This window comes from Echeneis naucrates, chromosome 13 (genome assembly GCF_900963305.1).
Source record: "Echeneis naucrates chromosome 13, fEcheNa1.1, whole genome shotgun sequence".
Classification (NCBI taxonomy): domain Eukaryota; kingdom Metazoa; phylum Chordata; class Actinopteri; order Carangiformes; family Echeneidae; genus Echeneis; species Echeneis naucrates.
In genome coordinates, this window is record NC_042523.1 from 18,707,025 (window position 1) to 18,734,521 (window position 27,497).

The 27,497-nt window shown below is 41.9% G+C and overlaps 1 protein-coding gene across 2 annotated transcripts in view; it reads left to right on the forward strand.

Moving 5' to 3' along the window:
- Positions 1 to 352: 352 nt before the first annotated feature.
- Positions 353 to 27,497, forward strand: part of dscamb (Down syndrome cell adhesion molecule b) — a 103,431-nt gene continuing 76,286 nt past the window's right edge. The window contains exons 1-3 of one of the 2 annotated variants that reach the window (XM_029516940.1): positions 353 to 780; positions 16,152 to 16,469; positions 16,880 to 17,026. In XM_029516940.1, the coding sequence (XP_029372800.1) occupies positions 738 to 780; positions 16,152 to 16,469; positions 16,880 to 17,026 (508 nt within the window). In that variant the 5' untranslated portion in view covers positions 353 to 737. Of the gene's footprint in view, positions 781 to 16,151; positions 16,470 to 16,879; positions 17,027 to 27,497 lie in introns of those variants that run through there. The other variant, XM_029516941.1, reaches the window with a different exon arrangement.

Sequence of the window (27,497 nt, forward strand, 5' to 3'; positions counted from 1 at the left end):
GATTAGAGAGCGGCAGCGGGGAAGATGCGCTTGCTCGCCTCTTGCTGGACGCACAGGGGCGATGAAGATGATCTGACTTTGGAGTCTCAGAAAAAAACCTGTTTTTCGTTCTTATTCAGCCACCCTCTCCCCCCTTGTTTGCTTCTTTGCTCTTTTAGTTATTTTAATTTTCTAAAATCTTAACCTTCCTCTCCCCCCCTCCCCTCCCCTTCCCGCCTCCCCTTCCCACCTCCAAGGATGATCCGCCAGTCAGCCTTTAATTTAGAAAATCGGAGCTTTTGACATTTTTCTTTCTTTTTCCTTTTTTTCTTTTTTCTTTTTTTTTTTTAAAGATTTAGTTTAGCCACTTTACTGTTTTATTTTTAATTTATTTTTTATTTCAGGATCCGCTCTGACTCAGCATCACACACACCTGGGCTTCACCCCTTCAGCATCCTTTTGAATAACAGGGAGAAGCAGCAAGACGCGGAGCAGAGGAGGAGAGTCTGAGCACAGCTCTCTCCCAAGACAATCAGAGCCTCATTTATGTTCCAGGCGCAAAGAGGGGGCTAAGAAAAAAAAATAGTGTCACGAAAAAGTAGGAAGGAGAAATTAAAAGTAGAGACTTGGACCGGTTTGCTTCAAGACTGAGGCAAATGTTTAACCTTACCCCAAGCGCACAGAACAGAGACCCAGGGAGGCACCGGTCGGAGGGAGAAGAGAAAGCATAGCTTGGGGGGGATTGAACGGAGCAGGGCATGTGGATATTGGCTTTTATCTTTTCCCAGAGCATCTTGAATGGTAAGTTTCACCGGCTCATCCTTTCTGTCTGTGTGTGTGTGTGTGTGTGTGTGTGTGTGTGTGTGTGTGTGTGTGTGTGTGTCTGCCCATTTCCTATTGCAGAAAGGCAAATGACTGGTGGACAGCTAAGTGACTGGAGAGGGAGGACGGAGGTCACCTGTGACCCATATGAAATGGATTTTATGTGGTTGTCAAAGGGCTGACACCCACTGATAGAGGGAGAGAGACGGGCGAGGCATGAATTGACTTTTAAATCCTTCAGGCTCTCATAAAAAACCATCAGACACATCTCTGGCCTTCACACATACATGCTGAGCAGGATGAAATTATTCGGGCAAATTACGTTTGTTTGGGCCCTGTGCTGATTGTGTTGGTTAAAATGTGATTTCACAGTTTCAACTTTTAATTAATGTTTCATTTTCATCCAATTAATTTGGTTTGTTTTCATTTTTATTTGATGCCTAAGGACACTTATTCTGTCACAACCCTGCTCCAATGTGGCCCTTAGTAATAAGTGACGTATTTGATATAATGGACATTTGGTTTAACCCCTTCCCCCTCCCCCCACAGTGAGCAGATTTTTGAAGTTCAAAATGGCTTAAATGCAAAAAATTACAGGTTGAAACCATCAATTGATACTATTCTATATTATAATTATTATTATAAATAATTATTATATTTCCTGAAATGTATTTGAAGTAAAATATTCAGTTGCACATATGGCTCTCTGAATGTTTCCAGCTTCTCTCTGTTTATTCACACATCTCACACAACTCAGTTTCATTAACCTTAGAATCAAATTTTTAATAAAAGAATGAACATTAGTACAAAATGTTTACGTTGGAAGTTAATAAATGTAGAAAAAAAAAAAAAATTCAATGTTGATGAGACCCGTCCCACAGAGGTCACATTTTGTTCAGGAAATACACAAGTACTTTGCAAATACACACAAAAATTGCTGAATAAATTCCCCATTTAAATAGCTAATAACCTCATTCTTCATTCAAACAGATAGATTTGGTTGTGCGTCTTGTCTGTGCTTTCATGTACACGTGTGCTTGCGTGAGTTTGTGTGCACCACTGCTCACATGCATGCGGCTGTCAACGTGCATGCATATTTGTGTGCTCATATAGTGTATCCATAATCAATTGCAGAAAATTGATACAGTTTATTGCATTCACTTATTGGCCAGAGCCCCTTCTACAGGGAGGGATTATGGCTGACTGGGTGTGTACGAAAACAGGGAAGAAAAAGAGATAGTCGAAGAAAGCGAGGGAGACGAAAAGAAAAACATAGCTATAAGGAAACACATCGAGGTGTCAAGATGGGGAGTGTTCACACACTGAAACAAAATCAAGCCCACGGTCGGTTGGTTTTGTATCAAAGGGTTAAGAAAGCCTGAATTCACAAAACAAAAAATTGAGGAAGTATCAACTTACAGGTATGAATCTGTTTGGCCACATCATGGAGCTCTGATACAATATAGAGCGTCCCCAAAATGGGTTTTCCCTTTTGACCAGGATGATAAAATAAGGCTCCGAAATGGATTTTTGTTTCTGTGCCGTCGCGCTTTCAGTGCTGAGGCAACCCTCAGTCTGTACGGTTTATTGACATTGACTATAAAATGGTATCTCCCTCAGCCCAGCTTGTGCTGAAACTCATAAAGGAACAATAAGGAGTCCTCATTAATCATAATCGTCTGACTCTGACATTAGATCAACTGCCATGCAAGATTGTGTCCGTTTATTGCATAAGGGATTATTGAGGAGGCCTGGCAAACAACTGATAGGGATTAAGCAGTAGATGGCGTTGAGCGCAGACATTAGACTTTTTGTGTTCTTCATTTGCAGGGAAATACATTTTGTTTTGAAGAACGTGCTTTTACTCGCTCTCGGCATTGTCATTTTTATTTGATTTCTCCGTGACTGTAAAGGAGCCCGGCTATAAGATTCGTCCTCTGTGGCTGGGTGTTTTGTCGATTATCATGAAAATGAGTTTTTCATCGGCTGAGCAGGCGTTGTCAGAATGAATGAATGAATGAATGAATGAATGACCTTGTGGATATAAACCAGCACAGCTATTGGATACCAGACAATTCTTCCTGCTTTAGAGTTAGGCCTATCACATGCTCACTGGCCTGTCTCTATGGTAACCTGCGTAATGGGTGTCAGGGGCTGCGTCCGGAAACATTCACTCATTCACTCTTCACTGTATGGGGTAGAAAACTAGATAGTGTGTTCTTATCTTGTGGCATTAAAAAAAAACCCCAAAAAAACAAGATGACTAAGAGTCAAATTCTGGTTGTTGAGGTTTTTTTTTTTTTGTTTGTTTGTTTTTCTTTGTGGTGTGGGGGGGGGCACTCTCGAAGGTATGAGAATGCTTCGAAGATGAATTGGACACAACTACAAAATGGCAGACCCAGGAAATAGTGGCCCCATATATAGCAAATGATCCGAGACATCCAACTGGGACTTTGTCTCCTGTCACACACTGATCTGACCTAGAAGTACTTGATTAGGAGTTAATCACATCCTGTCATATTACTGTGTCTTCAGGTGATAAGTGGGCTGATGGCGAACAAGCCCTTCACTGACTTCAGGGTCCTCCTTTTGTGTTATTTTCACTTCACTTTATTAATGTCAGCTTTATGAGCCTAGTAACAGATTTGTGAAAAAGGGGCAAAAAAAAAAAAAAAAAGGCATATCCGCAGAATCGTTCACAGAACACCAAATTGATAAATTTATATTTAAGGAAAGAAAAGACAGTCCCCATCTGAAAGTATTTCATTTGTATATATATTGCATACATGATGCATACATGCTTTTCCTATTTTCTGTTCCGATCCAAGTGAAATCTATAAATTCAGTCATCAATACAGGCGAGGAAATATATTAAATATTTCTGCCTGAAAGCTGCCTCTAGGCAAAACCATAGCCAGCTAAACTGGCCTATTCAAATTCTCATGGCAAAATTGTAATAAGACAGGGCTTCTTGCATGGTTTGTAGAAATATACACAGCTTAACCCGATGCCCGTAGCTTAAAAAATGTGAACATTTTGCAAACAGATCAAGAGATCACATCATCAAATTTTGATTTCAATTAGCTGTGACCTTTCCTGGGGGTAAACGCAGATCCACTTTGATATAAAGAAGCTCTTCCAGACCATCTAGCCCAGTGTAGCTTACAGCGCAGTAAATAGCTGCCAACACCAGTTTAGCCTGCCAATTTCGCATGACCCCACATTATTAGCAACCTGAAACTGTGTATGAAAACGTTAAAGGGACTGGCGTGGGTCGACGGATTGAACTTGGCTGTGAGTAGAAAGAGGGATGCTGGTGTTTGCATTGCAATAAATCTACATGAAAGCAATGAAGGTTGAGCACTGCTGAGAGTCCCACATGCTGGTGGGGATGCGCTGGCCTGTGTAAAAACGTCCAGAGCTCCGCGGCCTCCCAGTGACCACAGTTGCCGTGCACGAAGCACGAGAACTGAAACCTGACCAGTCTTACAGCTGTACTCGCATCCATTAGTCTGTTTACTAATTACCAATTAGGGTTTGACTGCAGAAGTGGTATCACCACTCATGAAATTAAATTACCCCATGAAAACACAGCGCATACAGTGAAGTGATAGATCATCTTGTACAATCTTACTCTGATATGAATATATAATAGGCTAAATTAAGTTTACAAACCCACTTAACTCGCACTCACTTGTGCGAGCTAGAAGAGGGATTGTTGGTTTACATTTTGAACTCTGTGTGTGATTCTGGTTGAAGGGACTGCTAATGTTGGGTAATGGATATCCTGACATGTGATCATAATAGATATCCTCTAGTTCACACATCCTAACTGGATAATGGGGGCTACTTCACTGTCCTGTACCTACTTGAGCCTGTCTAGCTGTCTAATTAGGTGCAAGCTTTTGTGACCGTTGCATGTGTATTTGTGTATAAATGTATGTATGTTGTGCTGCGTCTCACCCAATGTGAAATCTAATTACCGATCACACTGTGTCTGTCTGGATTCCAGTGACTCAGAGGTGTAATTGTGCAAGCCCGCGTGTAAATGTCTTCAGCATTAAAATGTTAACGATATCATTTAGCATTTGCAGGGAAGAGCAGAAAACCCTCAGCACCCAGATGTAGGTGTTTGATCATGCGTGCAAAGTGGGGTTGTAGTAATTCACTGAGCACCTGTCAAAGTGACATGTTATATTACTGTGCTGCGCTGCACAGGTACTTCAGCAGAGGAACCGGTGTAAAAGGTTTATTTGACAGTTTAAAACAGTCGAAGTCAAGAAAGAGGCACTTCTGCACTTCTCCTTTGCAGAAGTGCTTCTTTCAAGACTTGCAAGATTTTAGAAAGAAGAGCTCGGGAGTTTTGAAACTGCAAGATGTTGACCTGCAACTTTCTGTACAACAGCCCCTCAACTTCTTCCATGACCAGAAAGTCAAGACGTTGAGCCTAGAGCTGATCCAGCGAAGAGTCAGACGGCAACCTCGCGTACCAACCATCCTCCATATAATATTAATCTTGAGGTGCCAATGCTTGGTTGCTTTTTTCCAATTCCTACAAATATATGTTGTATTCTGAGAAAATAAATTTTCAATCTTCAGTTGAGAACGTACGTACAGGTAGACATTTTGAGCGGGATAGCTGCGCTGGTCTGAACGACATGTGCCACAGGTGACAGTCATATTTTGCTTCACGCTGTGTATTTTGTTATATCACTCGAGCAGAGCTGGGCAACTCTAAAAGAGGAAACAGTTACTTCACGTCAGCCTCCCAGGTGGCCGAATCGTCTGAGCCACATCTGCAGGTGTGTTGGTGTAATTGCACCATGCCCTGAACTGGAGTTTACAAAAGCTGTTAATTAATGCCTGAGATAATATGAACTCATCTTTCGCTGGCATAATGTATTTGTTTTCTCGCATCAATTACTTTGCTCACATTAAGTCTTTCAGCACTTGGTTGAGGGAAAGAGCTTGTTCATGTTTTAATAATAATAATAAAAGCGATGCTTAAAAGAGATCTAGGCTAACTACATACGGGATTTAAAATGCAAACCCTGGTGTCCACGTCCACAGGTTTTAAGATCACCATCCTCTGCTCAGCAACTACAAATAAATTTGGCAGCGCACCTGCATGTGGCGCTACATTCTTCCACTGCTGCTGAACAAAATCTAATCAGCAGCGACGTTCCCACTGAAAATATATACCATATCAGCTTGTGTTGACAGCATTGGCGATAGATGTACAGGACCAATGATTCGGACAAAATTAGCATTTTATCTAGCGATTGAAATAGTCTAAAATTAAATCCATAGCGAGTTGGCACATGCCCACAAGAGCCTTGGGTCCGCGCAGTTTACCCTGGGCTCTGTGTGTGTGTGTGTGTGTGTGTTGGAGCCAATAAACTCGGCCTGCAGTGCTTGTGGTGTGAGACGCCCACAAAAGCTTTTGTTCATTGTGGAAGACAGGTGGCAGAGGTGTGATGAGTTCGCTATCCATCACCCACCAAGACAAACATTCACACTGGACCTCATAAATACTGCCTCTTAATCCAGTCCTCCACATAGCAGGGCCGGGCTTTGAACTCGCCACACGCTGAGGCCCGAGGCTGAATTGATCCCCACAACTCTGGCCACGGCATGATGCATGTGCCCGATGTACTGTGGCTCACTAACGTATCTACTACTTGGCGTCCTCTGTCTCTGTTTCACTGCCTTTGAGCTATGCTTTCTCCTTTCATATTTCATGGATTTTGGAGGCTAACCTTTATTTTTTGTTCCGAACAAATGTCACACTGCGTGTCTCTTCGACCTTTTTTGCACTTTTCCAACCACGCCATCTTGGCTGTGTATTTGAAATCCCCAATCTAAATCAGATTACCCAAGTCTGCATTTCCAGGAGATATTTCACCATCATGTCTGCCCATGTGTCTGATGCGCCACAGTCCGAATATTAAAGTAGGCTAAGGGATAATGGTGGAGGCAGAGCTGGATAGACAGAGCGACAGAAAGACAAATGGGTCCAGCTTGGTTTCTTGACAGTGCTCTTTATTTTTAAACCTGGCACAGATGCTAAGATTTAAGACCAAGTTAGTGGCAGTTATTTTTAGCAGGCCATTTCTAAAGCGCTGTCATCTTGTTGGAGTTGAGGTAAAGTGTATAAAATGCGTTCATGTGTGTGTGTGATGTGTAAAAAGTGATGGCTTTATTTGTGTATTTGCTGGTGTGTGTGTATGCAAACGCAAGCTCCAACACATAGGCCTGTGTTTTACAAAGTGTGTGTCCTTGTGTGCATGTGCACTTTGTATGTATGTGTGTGTGTGTGTGTGTTCAATTAGGGGAGCTGGGTGGGTGGGTTAGGGTGTGACATGGCGTGGAGCCACAGGAGTCTGATTTATGCTCTTCCAACCACTCATCGATCCCCCCCCCCCCCCCCCCGGCCCCGGCCCGACATGAGACTGAGTGCACTGTCAATAATCTTAGCACTTTGTGGTATTCCTAGAATTCCCAGACCTCCACCGCTCAGACCAAGGTGTGATGCTGCAGTAAGCCATCTTGTCCAAGATCAAATAAGAGGGCACAAGACCTGGCAGCAATGCATTTGATTGCAGGGTAGTGTGGCAGTTAATAGATCATTCTGCAGTGGACGAGCTGTTGGTGGAAATGGAGAATTGGATGTATTGTTCATACAAAGGGAGGTAATTTGGACAGATCCGCTTCGGTCCCTGGAAGCATGTAGCTGTTTATGTGTTGCTAAGTGTCCCCGTAGACTGTTGCCAGGATGAACTCTATTATGTGTTGCTCTGTGTCTCTCTATCTAGACCATCCATCCCCACAAGTGATTATGCTAATTAATGTTTGATCAAATGATTAAATTAAAACTCGATTCATCCAAAGTACTAAATGCTCAGAATACATTTGTGTCTGCTTGTCTGCCTGGCTTCACGCAGCACAAGTCCCCTGATATCCCAGTCGCTGGAGGAAAGGATGACCGGAGAGGAAAGGAAAGAGCGTTTAGAGAAATACCTCTTCTTTTTTTTTTTTTTTTTAAATTCAGGCAAGGGGCACATAGAGAAGCAGGGTTGTAATAAAGCAAGCCAGGGGGCTGAGGGAAAGAGTGGGAGAGAAGCAGAGAAATGTGGAAAAGGAAAAAATAAGGACGTCTGTGTTTGTGTGTGTGTGTGCGTGTGTGTGGGGTGGTGCTGAAAGGAGCCGTGCTGTGGTCCCCTAAGTGTTGAATAAACATGCTTGGTTTAGGGAAATGGCTGCGATAAATGTTTAATATGATAAGTCCATAAAGACGGTCAAATGAGTCTGGAGTATTAAAATGAGCATGGCACGCAGCAGCAGCAGCAGCAGCAGCAGCAGTAGCAGCTTTAAAGGAGGAGGAGGAGGACGGGGTGGTGGTGATGTGGCGGTGGGTGGGGGGGGGGGGGGGGGCTGATAATGGCAGGCAGAGCTAACAGGATGAGAGCAGCCAGCTGCTGTGACATCAACATTAACACACTCCACCAGCTGCTGGTCACAGACGTTTTGTGGACAAAACAGGGACAGTAGTGTAGTTTCAGAGGTCTGCCATGGCTTTTTAGCAACATTATTATGAATGTAACAGTAACAACGAAAGCAGCGTATTTGTGTGGCACTCGTACTTTACAAGTATTGATATATATATATATGTATATATATATATATATATATATATACACACATACATACATATATAAAACAGAAATCAGCAAGAATGAAAGGAGGCCCAAATGAATAAAATGATGGAGGACTAAATCAGGAAACACTTTTGATGACTTTATCACATGACGACTCACAACATCTTTACACCAAGTTCAACTTTCGACCGACAACATATTTAACAATAACCAATGTTGCAATCCAATCTTCTCATCGCAATTAGAGTATAGTTAACGTTTGTCATGTTTATATTCAGGGCCTTACAGATGAGAGCTCAGGTCAGAGAAAAGACTATCTTGGTTAATGTACATATACATCTCAGCTGTCGTTTCGATTGGTTTCTCACTAATTGAGAGAAGAATAGAAATGGAATGTATCTTGTTTTCATGAATTCAGGTATTGTCTCATAAGCATTTAGGGAAATGAATTATGACTACCCGTTCAGGACAGCGTGCCATGGCAGCTTTGAGTGAAAAAAGATTCTCGAGGGGCCAAAGTCGGTCAGTGTCATTCGCTTCACATCAGAGCTTGTGTATACAGATGCTTCCACGGACACTGAAATCATTGATATTGTGTTACTATAGCCGGCTACGCACATGGACAGCAGCAATGTAAACACATCAACAGTGGCCCTTTTGAATCCCCGTATCCTTAATTTTTGGTGACATAATAAGGTTGGTTTGTCCAGTTGTGCGACGGCTACTTGTCAAACTGAGATACGGCTTCTGCCAACAAAGCTCTCTACAAAAGGAAGCCTGTCATTTAATCACATTATCACGAAAAAACAACATATGCTGACCATTAGTTTAGTGGGGAGTTTATTAGATTAAATCCATTCTGGTCTCATTGAGACATATTTAAGTATAATCGTGTTCAGACTCCATACCTGCAAACTATCACAGAGGCAACTGAAATATATCGTTAATTAAAGAATCTGGTGTATCTTATTGTTACCATTCAGTGTGTGGTTGTAAGTTAGTTACAGAATCGTGTGAGAATGTTTTTAGCATTTATCTGTTTGCTCGTCCCAAGAACCGGACAGCTCGTTCATGGCTGTATTGAAAAGAGAATTACTGCATAAATGAGACCATGAGTGGGCAGCAACTCTTGTTTCTAGTGCCTATTGTTGACTGGGATATCGTTTTTAAAATATCTATTCAAAATTTTGTCCATTCAGCAGTAGATGACACTTACATTTACCCTGCATTCATCCTCATCCCACACCGTTTGGGTTTGACAATGACTCTGCGTTACTGTCTATTCAGTTTTTAGTGGGGGTGTGACCATTTCAGATTTCGCACGTCACGTTTGACAACAAACCCCAATATCCCCATCAGTTTGTTTAACATGACTTCACCAAATACGTTCTGATCTTACATATGGAATAAATTACCTAAAAAATAGCTTTTCACGATAGTCGTCATATACAGATCAGTAAATTTTTCTAAAGCTTCTCTTTGGCAGTATCTGTGAGACTTTACGCGGCAACCCATCAGTGTTGCACCCCATTTGAATAAATCTATAAAAATATTTTTTCAAATATATTTGCCTCGGCCCGTTCGTCAAAAGGATTAGCATTAGCTTTCTATAAATACATAGTTTTTGTTAATTAGGTTGAGGAGAGCCAGCGTCAGGCAGAACTGCTCCCCTCAGCTCTTTGTAGGATTGGAGAAATATTTTAATTAATAGGTAAGATTTCAGGTGTTGAATTCAAATAATCTGCAATAAGTTTCCCTCTTCACTGTAAGCGTCTGGTGACACTTAAAATATAATCTCCGTGTTTTTCACTTTATTACAGACACAGGATTCCCTTCGCCTTCTATTGCGGCTTCTTACATTAAATAGCAATATTAGATTTTGTTGAAGTTTTTATGCATCATCAGCAGCACCAGAGGGAGCTGCTATAGTTTGCTACAGTGTGATCCCTCGTCGGAGCCTCTCTCATGCACTCATCATCATCATCAGCAGGAGCAGCAACATAATTTAGTCATCAGTGTCTTTATCGCCCGGTTTTGCTAACTGAGAAACAGTCCGGGGTCCCTGGCTTCCCCCCTGATGGCAGAGGCAGCCCCCCTGGTCCATTTAAACCATGAAAATAGACTGTGGAGGAGGAGGCTCATCTGCCGTGGGGGGGCTTCATTTTAGTGCTGCCCGCCTCTCCCAGACATCAGAGGACAGATCTGTCGGTGCAGATCAGCAACCTGTGTACAGCCAGCCCTTTCTACTGTCACGGCGCTGCTTAATATTCATGAGAGCAAATTGCAAGACGGTCATTTAACTTTGTGCATGGTGTATTGCCTCTGGGCAGATCAGATCTGTGGGAATGCTTACTCACACCGGACCGCACGGCAGCCAGTGGCTGCTGCTCGCCTGTCTCAGAACTTTGAGCTACTGTACGATAGCTGTAGGTCTTTGATACACAGAAAGATTTAAAGAAGAGACGGTACAGCTCTACCCTGTATTTGAATTTTGGGTCACTTAGAGGTCAGAGTCTTATTTTTAGTAGCTGTTAACACAAATTGGTTGCATACTTTAGCACTGCATACATTATACCAGAGGAATTTGTTAAAGAGGAAAAATTGCTCTCTGGTGACTGTGATTCTTGAATTTGAGCAAGCCAGGTATGATCTCCACGGCCCAGGCAGACTTACCCTGAGGGCACGGAGCAGAGAGCTGCTTTAATTACCCAGGGTTCTTGCTGTCACGTTGTCACCGTGAAGCGCCAGTGCCATGCTGCCGCGCAGTGCTGAGCCCCCCTCCCCCCAACCACACATACGCTGTGGCGGCTATGACAACTCAGACAATGGCTTTTCTCGCTCAACAAATCCAACACAAGTGCCTTCTGAAATATGGGAAGCTGAATCAATCCCCACTGTCTCTATGATCATCTCTTTGCCTCCACTTGTTTGCTCTCTGCTGTTCTTTCTTCTTCCCATGTCAGAAAGTGTTCATTGGGGGGGGAGGGGGCAGCCAGAGGCTGAATGAAAGACAGAACATGTAACTATGAAGTGAGAGTTAAATAGGTTTTCACCTGTTTCCCATGTGGGAATGGGTCCATTCACACTGTTGGCACATAGGAGGGTGATGATCGCAACCATCTTTACATGACTCGTTCAGGCGTCTGAGTGGCAGCTCCTATAAAGATCTGCGGTTGCAAAATTGGAAATGTGATCGTGCGGAAAAAGTCTTTCTTGTGATTCAGCAGAGAGTCAGTAAGATAATTCATTTATACCTGCTGTTTGCTCCCATTGGCATTGATTGCACATTTACTTAAATGAAGCGCCCCAGTGGCTCCGAAAACACACCGTCATGGTTGGTTACACCCTGTCAACTGATCAGCTCCATTGTGAGAAGGATCGCAGTCCTGTGATGATGCTGAACCACAGAGTTGTTTGTCATATTGTACAGTAACTCCACGGGAGCCATACTGCAGCAGCTTCCCCCAGACCACATGCTAAATAACACAGAAGATGTGAACGCGTATGAAAACAGTTCAGTAGAGCTGAAACAAAATACAATAAAATCCACCATATTCTGAAAACATTTCTGTTGCCAAGCAGTCACAATATGCATTTAAAGAAAAGGATTGTACTGAACATTGTTGTCTACAAAAAGAGTACAAGTGGATGTTGGACTAAAGAAAGTGTTTGGTTTATTTACTCCAATATTAAATATGATCTGGTGTTGCAGCTTCATGCCATAAAATTTAGATTTACACAATTTAGATTCACTGTTGTTGAGGTTGAGGCCTAAAAACTACAGATGATTCTGCTAGAACCACTGAATATTGGTGCAGATATAGGAAGCAATACATTGGCAAACATATTGCAACCGTTTAGCAGCTAAGTTGGTGTTTCCCTTTATTATATGACAGAGACCAAGTCAGAGCTGGAGCAAATTAAAACAAATTAAAAACAAATGGTTGTCACATCATTTTAAAATATATCAATGTTGTCACCGTGTGACTCCTGAAGTCTTGATTCTCACCTCTTCACTGAAAAACCTGTAAAACAGAAGCAGCCCAACACATGTAAAAGCCCTAAATATTAAAAGTTATTACCATTGTAATTATTTTTAATGCCCTTTATCAGCTGTAATCTGTGTTAACTTTCTTAGATATGCTACCTAACCCTAACCCTACGACAAAAAGCCCAGAAAAAAAAAAACAAACACTCAAAAAGATTAAATGGGGGGAATCATGCATTCGTACTCTTTTTCTGGTTCAGAAACAGAAATAGTTTCAATTCAACGGCTCTTTTCCTTCTTCCCACCTCCCCGAAGATATCCCATTGGCCAAAAAAAAAAAATTCATAGTCAATTATAGATGCATATTATGCATTATTGAACAGTGTCATTTATTTCACCTTTACGGTTGAGCTCATGAAAAATTATGCCAATTACTGATTTCCTCTCGGGCAATGTAGTAAATGGTTGGGCCCCGAGGCCGTTTGTTGGGGCATGACATGGTGCTCTTCGTGAGGTCTGAAGGGATGGTGTACCTGCATCACTGGACCATTTGTGGTCTGGCTCCTAAGCTTAGTCAATTAGGAAAACGACTCGAGCAGTGATACGAGTCCATTTCTTTTTTCTTTTTTTTTTAATTAAATCAATCTCACTATCACTCAGCCAGTCTAAATTGAGTTGCTCTCACATACTTTTCATATATGAAATAGCCGAATATCAAAACAGCCATGACATAAATCCTAATCCAATTTCTCCGATGCTTGCGCAGAATAGAAGCTTTCCAAGCAACCGCACACTTCTTTGATCTACTTCTCTGCAGACATTTGCTATTGTAGCTCTGTAACTTTCCAAGTATCAATTAACTAAGTACCTAAATGGCATTTTCTGAAAACGTTGATATGCGCCTGTTATTTCCGCCATCCTCCCCTTTTTTGTTGTGTAAATAAGGAGAAATGATCGTCTTGTTTCAGTGTGCGTAAATGACTGATTGTCCTCTCCTTGTCACTAACCTTCAACACTGTCTGTGAACAGGTGGGGTTTTGAACCCACCCACCTCCTCACCCCCTCATGGCTCCAGTCTGTATTATCAACAGAGCGCTGTGAAGATTGATACTCCCTGTGCCAGCTGGAAAATAAAAAAGAGAACAAATCAGAATTTAATATGACTTTGATGTATTATTTTCATCTTGGCCGATGCCACAGACGCAGTGAAAACCCAGCACCCTATCCCATCGCATTTAAACAGATTCAAATTGCCTAAAACTTTTCGATGTAAGAGACTGCACAGGATACCGGAGTTCCTCTGCTGAGAGCACACAGTGTCTGCTGTGCTTCTTTACATTCTACTTTACTCATTCAATTAGAGAATCAATATTTCATTGCGGTATGCAACTTGAATCTGTCTTGCAAAGATAAAGCATACTATAAATATCTCTCCTTTAAACAAGGATGAGGGTCAAATTGCACCCTTTAAGGAAGAAGAAAGATAGTCATATATTTAAATCATATATATTATAACAATATCAGAATAATTCACAAATGTACCTTGACCCCAAATTGTAAAACTATTCAAATGGATGGATGGACAGACAGCCAGACCAAATCTGATTTGTCAGTATTTGTCATTTTGTACGAAAAAACTGAAATGCATGCTGTCTGATAAACAATGGCTGTTTGCAGTTTTCTATCCGGCGACTGAGAACCTAACATATACACAGAAATATGTGCAGAGACAGAGGTGCATTGTTAGTTATCACCTTGTACAACTGAAGTAACAAACAGTTCTGTACAGCCGTGAGTTGGGAATGTGCATTGTTAGCATTCACAGATGAAATCAGCATACATACAGAAATAGAGGGCATTGGCAGGTAAACAAATGCTGGATTCAGTCATCAGTATGTATTTGCTTGTTGCAGGCTCCCCAACAGGCAACGTCCCAGGTCTAATGTTGGAGAAGATTGTTCCAGTAGCAAATTTTCTAAAATATCATCCTATATTTGATCATCCCCATTTTGTAATTATGTACCGGCAGCACAAATGAGGATGATTACTTGTAGTGTTGGCTGGACTTTGTATTCTAGCGTACATTTTCAGACCTGGCGCCCCCTAACTGTGTGCAGCCACTGACCATGCTGTAGTGTCCGCAGGCTGCAGACTATGTACTCATTATCTGCCAAGAAGGTTATGCTTTCATTTACTTGTCACTGGAATTTCTCGGACAACAGCAGGATATATCCGGATCACTGGCTACGAATAAAACTTTTTCTTTTAAGTCTGTGTTTCACATCCATATTGTCCTTTGCGTTTTTGACCTATTTGCCTGGCCACCCAATAATGTTATCTTGTTACTGCACTCAAAAGTCTGTACAACTGCATTTATGGGACAAGCAAACATTTGCCTGAGATGTGCTCTCATTTCCAGCATCTGAAAGCAGATATCCTATTCAAAATGCATTCAGTGGGACGCAACTATAATAATAACTCCCAACTCTAACCTTAGCTGTTATACACAAGAAGCATGAAGCATAAACGTGAAGCAACAGCAGCCGCCTTACACGTGTTTTCACCTATTTCTCTCTATCAGACAAATTTAATCCGCATTTATCACATTATACTGTATGTGCATATCTGCTAATTCACAAGAATGAGGCACACAAAAATACCCGATGAAAGAAACCATGTAAATGTTTTCATCGACATTTTACACAATAATAATCACAAAATGAATTAATAATGTTTTCTATTGTCATCCCTGGTAATGTGGACAGTTAACATTATCTGAAGTGCTCAAATATATGCACCAATGCATATACACAGTGAACGGAGGCGTATTTGGATTTGAGAGAGGTTGCGATTGGCCAGTCCTCCAATATGTCAACAAAGTCTGGTGGGGAAAAAAAATGCTGCAGTATTGATCTTTAGTGTGCTAATAATTTTGAAGAAGTATTCCTCATTTGTAACAACAAATGCGGTTGGGCGGGTAGATATACATGAGCAAGTCACTGGACTGTCTCATTGATGGGCGAGAGCTGCTGGAGCAGAGAAATGCACAGAATCGTCTGCAATTTGAAACCTTGTTAGGAATTTATGAAGTGCTAAAATGTTTTCTCCCCTGGGAGGTTCCAAGCCAGCTGCCAGTGCCACTATAAGCCATTTAGAGCCTCTGGGCTCATCACCAGGCTGAGATGGCAGGCGAGATGCACATGCACCAATAGGCCCGCCGTACATGCATTAGTTTTTGCTTGGAAAATCAAAATTCTGACAATCTTTCATAATTACAGAACCTGAGATAGCGAACATCTGCTGGCTTCTTCAGTCAGAAATCAAGCATCTGTAGGCTACTCTGAAGCGAAGTGTTCCAGCGTAGACATTTATTACCCTCATCCCGTCCCCCAGAGAATGCATTTAACGTCATTCTCGACTGTGATGTTGACTTAAGTTCAAGCTGTGAAGCGATCAAAGCAGCTGACCTTATTTCATTTTGTTAATTTAATGTTTCCAAAGTCCCAGCGGTAGGAATACAGCGAATGAATCATGTTGCATAAATAGAAACATTCCCAGTGAATGACTTTGAGGAATACTAATTTGCGTTCTCAAATGTCATCTCAGGTGTTGTTTCAGGTGTTGCTTCAAGTGATCCAGATGAGTGTGATTATGAATGGGTTGTTAATAATCAAAACTGTTGTCTTGTGTCATCTCTCTTGCAGTTTTCAGTGAGGACCTACATTCCAGCTTATACTTTGTCAATGCATCTCTGCAAGAGGTAGTATTTGCCAGCACCACAGGGACCTCAGTGCCCTGTCCTGCTGGGGGTGCGCCGCCCGCCTCGCTGCGCTGGTATCTGGCTACCGGCGAGGAGATCTACGATGTCCCCGGCATCCGTCACGTCCATCCAAATGGAACCCTCCAGATCTTCAACTTCCTGCCATCCAGCTTCAGCAAGCTGATCCACGACAACACATACTACTGCACTGCCGAGAACCCTTCTGGCAAGATCAGGAGTCAGGATGTCCACATCAAAGCTGGTGAGTCTGTCGACGAGAAGCAGAAGTGTAGCAGGGCTACTTCTAATGGGCAGAGTGGTGAAAGATGTTGTGGTGAGAGATAACATTTGTGTCAGCTGCACCAGTCGAAGAAGGGATGAAAATCATCGTTACAGTAAACGTGGGAGTAGTTGTTGTAATAGCTCACTGGGTCAAACACTTGAAAGAAAAATTAATGTGAGTGTATGAATTGGTTTTACAAGCGAATTAACTGCCTGTTTGAAAAATCTTTTCATTACGCCGTTACACATCAGCATGTTTGAATCTTGTTGATATGCAAACTTCATCTATGGGCCCAAATCTAGACACTCACCTAAAAATAAAACAAAGAATACACAAGCAAATCTGATTTGTTTTAATCAAATTTATCGTGTCTTTTGCTTCTTTATTAGTGTCACGTGAACCCTACACGGTCAGAGTGGCTGACCAGAAGGCTATGAGAGGCAGTGTAGCCGTCTTCAAGTGCATTATCCCTGCTTCTGTCGAGGCCTACGTCACTGTTGTATCATGGGAGAAAGACACAGTTTCACTCAGCTCAGGTAAGATGAGAAATACATTTGGAACTTGGAGTCCCGAAATGTTTTTTTTTTTTTTTTAACACAAACAGCTTTGTGTCGACGCGGCAGCTACACAAAATAGCCTGAGCTTAATGGTTAAATGCCAAAAGAAATCAGTCATTAAAGATCACAAAGTAAAGCCATTTGGTCGGCTACATTTGTGAGATTAAATGTTTGATGGAGAAAGATGTGTGCCTTTTTCTTTTTTTTTCTTTTTTTTTTAACTGTTTATCTGAGCCCCCTCCCCTCCCCGCTCTGCTCTGCTCTGCGCTCTTTGGACACTATGTTCTGTTTCACCGTGAGTCATCTTCTCACCTGTTTACTGTTTACTGGCGTTACTGGGCTCTGCGGCTCTGTACAGGCCTGTCCGCTCGGTAGCCAGAGGATGTTGACGTTTCTCGAGTTGAGCCTCCCTCTCCTAGACACACTTCACCTCAGCCAACTCCATTTTGAGTTCAGCAAGGGGTAAAGTGGAACAGTTTACATAGCATCATTGACCTAGTTACCCTCCTTGTCTGAATCCAGTGGCGCAGCATGATAACGCAAGACACACCAGAATGTGCTGTGGGCTGGATTTTTACTCAAGTTAAATGGGATGCTTATCTCTTTGATTGCTCCATGTACTGCCCGCTGGCTGATTTTGCTTCATACTGGTGCGTTTAGGGACCTGTAAGTGAGCACTTGATGTCATTTGACTGAGGGCAGAATCTGGGACGGTGTTTTGGTGGCATTTTAAATGTGTCTGCTCAAGCATGAAGATGTGTCTTCTGATCCATGCCAATGACTTATTTACTCGATGTTACTCAAGTTGCTCGCTGCGAGCTGCCAGTTGAGGATCATTGCCTAATATCACAGAGAGCAGGCAAATGTGCAGCATGCAGGTGTGATTAGGTTCTGTAAATGAAATGAATCATGTAGACAAGACTCTGGGAGGATGTTTATCTCACCTGTGGTTGTAAAACTCGTCTGTTATGAAGATGAAATGCTGGAAGATGCATCTCCAGCTGAAATTAGTCAAATTAGTCAAAATTTAAGCTTTGCGATGATTTGCCAAGAGGTGTTGGGTGTAATATGAATTTTAAATATCCATGTCATCGCTTTAAAATCAGCTTTCCTTTTATTTCCAGCAGGTCTGGCAGCCTGTAGAACATGCAGTGAAGTTTTGATGCATTATATTGTATGCCCTGTGTTCTTTTGAGTTCTTTTGCAGGCATTCAAAAAGAACAACGATATTGGATTGTCCGTGTTTACTCCATTAAGTATTGCAGCAGGCGAGTGCTGTCAAAAGCATGAGCACACGGTCAAAATCACTGCTGCTCCGTGATAAATATTTGATGGTAGATCCTGATGCATGAGCGGATTCACTTCGCACTGTTATGGAGAGGGTATGTTTACTCTAGGAGCGAGGGTTAGCAGGATGTGTGTGCGAGTGTGTTTGTGCTTGAACGAAAAGCCCCAACAGGGCCTGACAATGGCAACCGGGTGCAGTTTGACCCTCCCTAGTTTTCCTCCTCCCATAGCCCCTCTTTCTGTTCTTTTTCTTTTCTTTTTTTCTTTTCATGAAAGAAGACTTGGTCTCAGTGGACACAAAACAAAGCTATCCCGCAGCCACACTGAATTATTAATCTCAGGTTTTTGTTTGGAATGGTAACATCAGGCACACTTTCCTACCACCGTATTGTACATCAAACTCTGAGCAGTCGAGGCTTCAGATATTTCTCTTACCGGAGACACAAAATAACCAGGAGGAGAGCGTGCCGGTAATTCGGTAATAAGAAGTTTGGATAATGATGCCACTTCATTGTTTACTAAGTTAATGCTGGCCAACACCAACCACTTCACACTGACGACTGTATATTGGCAACACTTGTTCGATATCGTCTGATGTCTTTTTAGATCCAGAAACTTGCATCTAGAGAGAAAACCGGTTTAAATCGTGGCTGCAAAATCTTTGACTATCTAGTGATCCACATTAGGGTCAAAAATAGATGCATAATTACAGACTAGGGCCTGTCTTAATTAATCAGCTGTGATTGAAAAGTTAATTACAATATGAATTACCTCTCAGAATGAGGACTGCTTAGTAGTCATTTGAAGCAGCCTGTTTTCAATGTGAATGAACACGACGCAGGCTCACTGGGTCCTAATGTTGCCACTAACATACCATTAACCCGTCATGAATTTTAAAATGGATCTCGCAGCACGCGCTTTCAAATGCCTGGCTCCAGTCGCCTCCTCGCTGCTTTTGAGAAACAATTGACAGAGTTAATACAGAGATGAAAGAGGCCAAAAAAGGAAGTAGAACAGGTAGGGGAGGAGTTGAGTTGTGTCCTACTGTGTTGCTGCCCGGATTTTATATGGTAGACCTTTATTTAACACATATGCACACCGCAGTTGCTACATGGATCATGTTGATATGTATTCAGTGTTTTTCTTTTAAAAGCCAGATAGGCATGCTCCACTGTTTTGCCTGTCGAGTGGCCATGCTTTTGAAAACGAAGGAGCTGGGATGGTTGTGTGTTTTGTTTTGTTTGTATGTCGACCTACTGTTTTGTCTCTCATCTTTCATTATCTGAGGGAGCATAATAAGCTGGGTGGCCTTGGTTGCAGACAAGAGCATCTGCAAAGCCACTGCTCGGATACTGAGTGAGCTGCAGACAATGTGCTGTTACTGAGACTTAGCACTCCCCTTTAAGATACACACACGTGCATGTTGGGCTAACCTTGGCTTAAATTCAACACAGTCTCTGTTGCAAATTGTGTGCACTTTACATGTGTGCATTGACTCTAGCATGCATTTAAATGTAAAGTCTAAATCATTTAGAGAAGATAATTTATAACAGGGTGAGTCATAATCAAACCAAAGATCATTCAGACATATTTTTAAAAATTAGGTATTATTAAGATAAGCACATCCCATTTATTCATTTAAGTTATTATCATAATTTGTTTATTTATAAAAAGTATCTCTTGCACTTTCGTATGATACCTTAATTGCTGAAAGACCTGTTGCAAACTTTTCTGGAGCTTATTGATTTATCTGCAATTTGAAAGCATTTTAACAAATAATTTTTAGCCAAAGGTGTAGCATGTGAAAGTAGAAATCATCTGGGTTTGGATACATCACCCTGGGTGTTGTGATAGGTGCATTTAGTTTGCTTCTGTAGAATAAAAACAATATATAGTTCCAAAAAAAAAAAAAAAAAATCAGTTGATCAACAATAAGGCCCCTCGTGTTTCAGAGAACCCACAATTTGATTCATTTTGTAAATGGCAAATAACAACTGGGCAAATGTAACCCTGCCAAGGTTAAGGCAGCGTCACACCAACAACTTCATCCAGTAGGAAGCCCGACATGGCAACAGATAAGGAAGTGCAGGCCAGATAGACAGCCTGTATAACACCCCAGGAGGGGACGGGGGGAAAGAGGGGAAAGGTAAGGAGAGGTGAGGTACGATGGGGAGAAAAAAAGGAGGGAAGAAAGAGATAGAGGAGTCTCCACTGCCTCGGAGAGATACGCTGTCGTGCTTGAGACAAACATGCAGGCCTTTCATCGTTTCAGGCTGGAGATTAGACAAGAGATGGCGGATGGGAATCTTTGTTCGGCCTTAAGACACCGACTCAGTGAGAGGCTAGTGGAGAGGCATGACTCCATGAGTCACTCCTGCCTGTTGGAGGAGTCCTGACATTCAACAATCAACGAAAAGACATACATTTAATTTATTCCATTTACTGTCACTTTGGGATATGACAAATTATAATAATAGAAGTGTTTATTACTTTTGAACATTTTCGAGACAGAAATATTCAATGTTTAATTCAGAAAATAATCTGGAGATTGATTGATCATAAAAAGGAACCTGATATTGTTTAGTCAGCTGATTTTGCATGTGAGCAATTTCATAATGGGTTTTCCAGAGAATTTAATTTAATTTGATCTTGTGTTTTCGTGTATACAGTACATAGGATTCCTTATTTTGTGATGGAGCCTTCAAACAACATCATCAGATGCTGATTTGACACCTATTCCACTTCTCATTCTCTCCTTTAACTGCCTCCTTTATTTTTTTAGGCTTACTCTTCTCTTCTCTTCTCTAAACCTCCACTTCTCCACTATTGGCCTTCTTTCCTCTCATTCTCATCTCATTGCATAATTTCTTTGGCACGGAGCCCCAGTCAATTTTCTCCCATGTGGAAAATGCAGGTTTTTTTTTTTTTTTTTATTTCCTTTATGCAAATGAGCCCATCCAATACTCATGGCATCAGTAAAAAAAAAAAAAAAATCTCTACTTACATTTTTCAGTCACATTCACGTCGGCCGCCTCCCAACTGTGCGTTTAGCATTTAAGTGATGAAAGTGCCTTGGCACTCTTGCATTCTGCTCACTCCTCTCTCATGGGTTCTTGTGAGTGCTTATAGAAGCTAATTAAACAGTTTGCTTGCTAATAGAATCACAGTCTTAACCAGCCACCAGCTCAGTCGTTCGAATGTGAGGGATGTGTTCAAAGGGGCAACTGTAGCTGTTTGGTTTACAGGATCAATGCTTGGTGGGAATTTATCATGCCAGTGATGTGCCACCACCTCCATTTTTCAGTGAGACTGACAGTGAGGGCACCGAGAGGCAGGCGGAGACGGGGCTGTAAATTCAGCACACCCAAAGTCAGGCCAACCTTGGAAAGAGGGCACTGTCGCAGAAATGAGCTCGGGAGGAAAGAAGATGCAAAGAAATGTGTAGGAATGGAGAGGCAGATTAGAGAAGAGAGGTGGGGAAACAAGGGAGCAAGGAGGAGATTTAAAAGGTAGAGAGGAGGAGGGTGGGTGAGGCTTTTTCTTTGGTAAATACGGGACAGCATCACATTAGACACATGATCCTTTCCTCCTCCTCCTCCTCCTTCAGTCCTCCCCTCTTTCCGATTCTTCATCTCTCCACAGTTTTCTATCTGTCTTTCTCACAAAAATGTGGTTTGTTGATCTCGTTGTTGGGGGGGGGGGGCTGGAAAATGGGTCATGGCTCAAGTAGGAGCACATGATCCCTGCATGTAAGCACATATCAATTCACAGGAGGCTCCAGATAAACATGTATGTGTGCGTGCACATGAGTGGAAATGTACCATCTATGCATTGGTCTGAGTTCGTGTTTTTTGGTGCACGGATGTGTTTCTTTTTCTTTTGTTGTTGTTTTTTATTTTATTTTATTTTATTTTTTTTGCATGCTACTCCTCCCATCCTGCAGTGAAGTCCTATGAAAACAATACAGCCCATCATTTTGCCCCCCGCCCCCTCCTCCCACACAGATCAGCAGTTAGTGAAATGCTGACCCTTGTCTTTCGCTGCACCCCTTTTCCCAGTCCACTCACACACACAGCCGCTTGAAAACAGAGGGAGAAAGGGTGCTTATGGTTTCCGTGCTACGTGTCGCTGCAAAGGTGATTTTATCTTCATTGAATTGTACAGCCAATACATGTGAACAAACGTGTGCAATGTGTGATGCTGCCAAGTAGGAAGTGTTTGGGCTTGGGGTTGGTTGCTGTTCTAAGAAAAAGAAAAAATAAAAAAAGAAGGAGCAAAGGAAAAAAAAAATCAATAGTTGTGTGCATTAATCACGCGGCTGCCACAGAGAATTATGGGAACATGAGCTGAAGGATGCATTTTGTGCATTTGCAACATATGAGTGTTTCATGAAGGGGAGTTTGGGGAATTGGAAAAGGACAAGACAAGACCCTTTTAGTGAGAAGCGAGGTTAGTGCAGAGATAGTTGGGGGTTGTTTTCTTTATGCGCTGTATGAACAGCATGTCTGACTGTTACTTCACCTGTTGTTTTTTCTAAAGATCACTTCAAGACTGCATTCATCCATTGTTGACGTTACAGATTTTTAAATGGCCATGATTACATTATTACTTAAAGCTTTGATAGGATGAATTTTTTTGGTCTTTTTTACATTTGTTTCACATCTTCCTCCAGCTATAAGAATTTCCATTTTGAAAGTAGAAAACCTTGCGCTCCTCTGACTTTCTCTTTGAGCTGGTGTTGTTTGAAGTCTCCATCTTAGCTGTGGTGAAGGCTTGAGGACGTGATACATATTTGATAAGGATCAATAGCAGGGCTACCGAGACAGAGATGTAGGGAAATCGATCTTGGAATGAGCTTCCCAAAAGCATCTTAAACCTAAGGTCATCGTCAGAGTGTCCGTCTGGCTCAGACTTGTAGTTTGTGCTGAAATACAATGCAAATTTTAATTCTCGCTCACTTTCACATTCTCTTTCATGTGCGGAAAAACTGAGTAAAGTGGAATTACCAGAAGAAGGTCAGTTCTCTCCTCTCAAATTTACTCGATGTTTTATCTAATGTTTCTGCATTATCTGAAGCCATCCACTGACATTCTAATCACGACACACATAAAACAATAAAGCAATCTGTTTAGTGACGGGAGACTGAACAGCAGACAACATTTTGGCACGGTGGCTGCGATTCCCAGCTGATACTCCATACGGATACACAAAATCAACAACTGGTGAAGCGGGCACTCTTCCATCAGTGTTTAATAATAAACACTAGCAATATGGCAGCCATTAGGCTGTTTAGGCAGGGAATGATTAGGGTGGTGATGGCTCGGCGCATTGGGAGACTGAACATGCTCTCATCTTTAATAGGCAATTTGGCTTTCTGTGATGGGGATGCCCCTTTGTTTTCAACTTGGATTGAAGACAGAGGCTTAAATCAGCAATGTTTTGGTGGAGTGTGCTGTTATTACAGCACAAGAACCGGGTTTACGGTGATGTCCTGCGTTTTCACAGCACATGTATCATACAGCTGTCACATTTCTGAAATCCATTTCGACAAAGACTACCCGTTTTACTTTATCGCCGATCTCGCTTAGTTTGTTGGAGGCGTTACTGGACTGTATATTTATAGTACAGTACAGTAATAGGCTAATGAAATGATTTGCTCATAGAAAAGTTAGTGTGTGTCGAGCTGAGTGAAGCTCAGTTAGTGGAACGGGTCCATCCTGCCAGAGCTTATGGATTACTGTAGAACAACACTGTTGAAAATGGACTGGAACCAGGCCAGAGGCAGCCTGGCATCAAGCCAGGACACGGATTAGTAATAAGCATGGTGTGAGCTAATTACAGCCGGAACAAGCAATTAATTTCTGTTTATAAACTCTCCTGGCTGTGGGTTGACTATGGATGCGTAGGTGCAAACTCCCTGCGTCCTTGTCTGTACGTGCGTGTATTAGTGACAGGTGGTGTGGTTGGTCTGTCCATATGTTCCCCAGCTGAAGCGCTCAGGGAGGCAGAGACATACTGGTGGTGCTCAATCACATCCCACAATGCAACAGTGTCTGATCCCATCTTAAAAGTGACTGATTAAGTAAAAAAAGGCACTTAATAACTCAAATCACTCGGCTGACCTAATACGGATTTTTCACTCCATTTTTCCCCATCTAATCAAGGATTAATACATGGTCTTATTCTGCTGCCAGGGTGGCAAATCTGGAGAAATACAGTAAATCACATTGAGCCTCCTTAAACTTTCACACAGAGCCTTGGTGCCTGTGGCCCCATGCTGAGTATCTGTGACACTGATTAGACATGATCACGGTCATAGGGAACCTGCTGGACACAAGTCAGAGTCTGACTTGCCTATGCCAAAAAAAAAAAAGAAAGAAGAAAAGATGGCTTTTATGAGCTGGGATTGCAGAGTTTTCATAACGGTAAAAGTAGATAGTAATGTACCGTCAGTCCGTATTTTTCCATTATTATATTACTATATAATATAATTAACCAATAGTTCAACTGAATTGATTATTATGTCCCCTTACATCACTTGTCTTTCTATGTGAAAAACACTCATATGACCGTCGAGCTATATGAGGTGGCTGAAATCACAATTACAATATTGAAGAACATTTTTCCTTTCTTTGATGTAAGACAGTACACATGAGCGTAATCACACATATATAATCGTCAAATCCATCAAAGCGCTACGTACCCACTGCATCATATCAGTTTCACTCGACTTCTTATGTGATTTTGACAAACTGTTCCCCAAATTGAATCCCTCAGTAGCAAATGACCAGCTGGCTTCACTGCAAGGTGACCCTCAATCTTTTTTCTTGATGTATGAGGCATCAAGGCTCATTATTTTTCTTCAAGGCTCGTTTTCTCTCCTCTTGCCTCTTCTTTGGCATGAGCCTTGAGAACACGCATGCACACAAACACACAATCTCAGTATACTTGCAGCCTGTCTTTGACCTCACCTTGCCATTGTACAGCCAACAACTAAGATCTAAACAACACCCAAAGTCCCTTCAGGCTGCTGCTAAGTGGCTGTGGTGAAAACAAGGGGAGCTGGATGGGCGACAGGCAGTCAGTTCCTGTCATAACCTCACTGTCTGTTAGTTGATCAGAGCTGTGTGCTCATGTCAGTGTGTGCGTGTGTGTGTGTGTGTGCGTCAGGCTTTATGTTTGATACATTTGCGGTCACATTGTTATGTTATTACATAGCAAGCATAGAAGCCACGTCCTGCAGCCTGTCTTATGTCTTTTTCTTAAATGTAAGTGGGTGCGTCACGAAGAAACGTGAAAGGAATGATGTGGCCAGCTGAGCTTTCATTTGCGGTAGTGACATCACAAGGTGACAACCGCGAGCAGAGTGGCCTTTTTGACAGACGCAGCCTGCAATCTTCACATCAGCGTAGGAGTTGAGCAAGCCAATCAGAGCCGAGCGCCCATCACCGCACACGCTTATCACCTGCGTACAGCTGCTGTTGCCCCTCTGAGGGAGCGAGTGGAGTGGAGAGGGTGGAGGGAAGAGAAAAGAAAGAGCACAGATGAATGGTGTGCCTGAGACAGAGGGTGATTTGTGTTTGTGTTGTAGCACATTCACGCTCCAATCTTTCTTTCATGCAATTTCAGAGTTGTGCGTTTGAAGACGTATTTCGCTGGAAACTGTAATCCGCATTTGTCATTTAAGGCGAATGAAAAGAAAAATCACAGTTTCTCCTGATTAGTGCTGCATCAGCCTGGCAATAGTTAAAATGTTATTCAGGATGGAAATGTGCTTTGTAGCCCTTGTGAAATGAGAAGGGAAAGATAGAGAGGGAGAGATAAGCTCAATCTGAATTGATTTTCCTGTTACTTTCTGCTGTACTTGAGTTACCATAGCAACATGGTCAGGTTCTCTCGGCCTCCTAGGGCAAGTGTAATTGTTGTCTGGTTCTCCCGGCCAAACTCTCCACCGCTCTCTCTCTCTCTTACTCTCCTTTCTTTCCTCTGTCTATTTTCTCTTAACAACGGAAATGTGGGCTAGATGAGATTCTTCACTGGACTTTTGCAGCAGACTGAGACAGTACTGAGCAGTTTCACGAGTTGAAAAAGCACAGCAGAGCTTCATGTTTACCACGAATGGGCATTATTGATAAAGTTTATGTTAATCCAACCAATTGGACAGAAAAAATAAGGAACTATTGTAGAGGCTGTAGCTTTGTCTTCTTTATTCAAGTTGGAATTTTTATCATTAATAATAACAACAACAATAATAATATGTTATTATTATTATTAGAAATTTTCACAATCAGTAAATGAGTTGTTCGGCCTTTATGATGGGCTGCTCAAACAGCAGAATCAGAATATTGGTTCATCCAGCCAGATTATTATAATTTAAGACAAGATAATATGCTTCTCTTGTTTAATGATGCTGATTATTCATTACTATATTGATATTTACAGTGTTTTTTTGAGACCTATGCTACAAAAAATTACTGCAGTCACAAAATAAAATGTCGCTGTTGTTCCAGGGTGAATATCAAAGCACAGCATCTGCTGAATCACATTCTCATAAAGTGCCATGCGCATATTGTCCCGGCAAATCCAAATGAGCAAATGTAATGACGAAGACGTGGACAATATTAAGTTGAGGATTTGAAAAATGGTCTCAGGCACATGATCATTTCAGAAGTCACAGACAGGGCTTATTAGATCAAAGATAATGATACTGCAGAAATCTGTTTTAGTTTCAATAAACCTGGATTGCAGAAGTTGGAGAATAATCAATGAAAAAGCGCTGTGTCACAACTTTTGCAGGGATTGGATTGTAAGCACAAAATATGTGTGGAAGAACAGATTTTAAATGAGGCCTCCTGGCTGACAGAGACAGAGAATGGCAGAAAGAAAACGAGAAGGACAGAATAATCTTAAATTGAGTTTGCTTCACATGCAAATAGATCTGGTGGACCCCCCCCCCCTTTTTCTTATTATTAATTTGATTTCGATATTTCCCTCTGTCGCTGTCTCGCTCTCTCTGACTGCAGTTATACACTACTGTGCACATAACAAAGCATTCACAGCTGTCTGGAGTCCAAACAGAGGCCTTGCCTGCTCATCAAGAAGAGACAGAATGGGCTCTTGGGCCTGCTGATCTAGAAACATTTCCATTCTGGCTTTCAGGTCA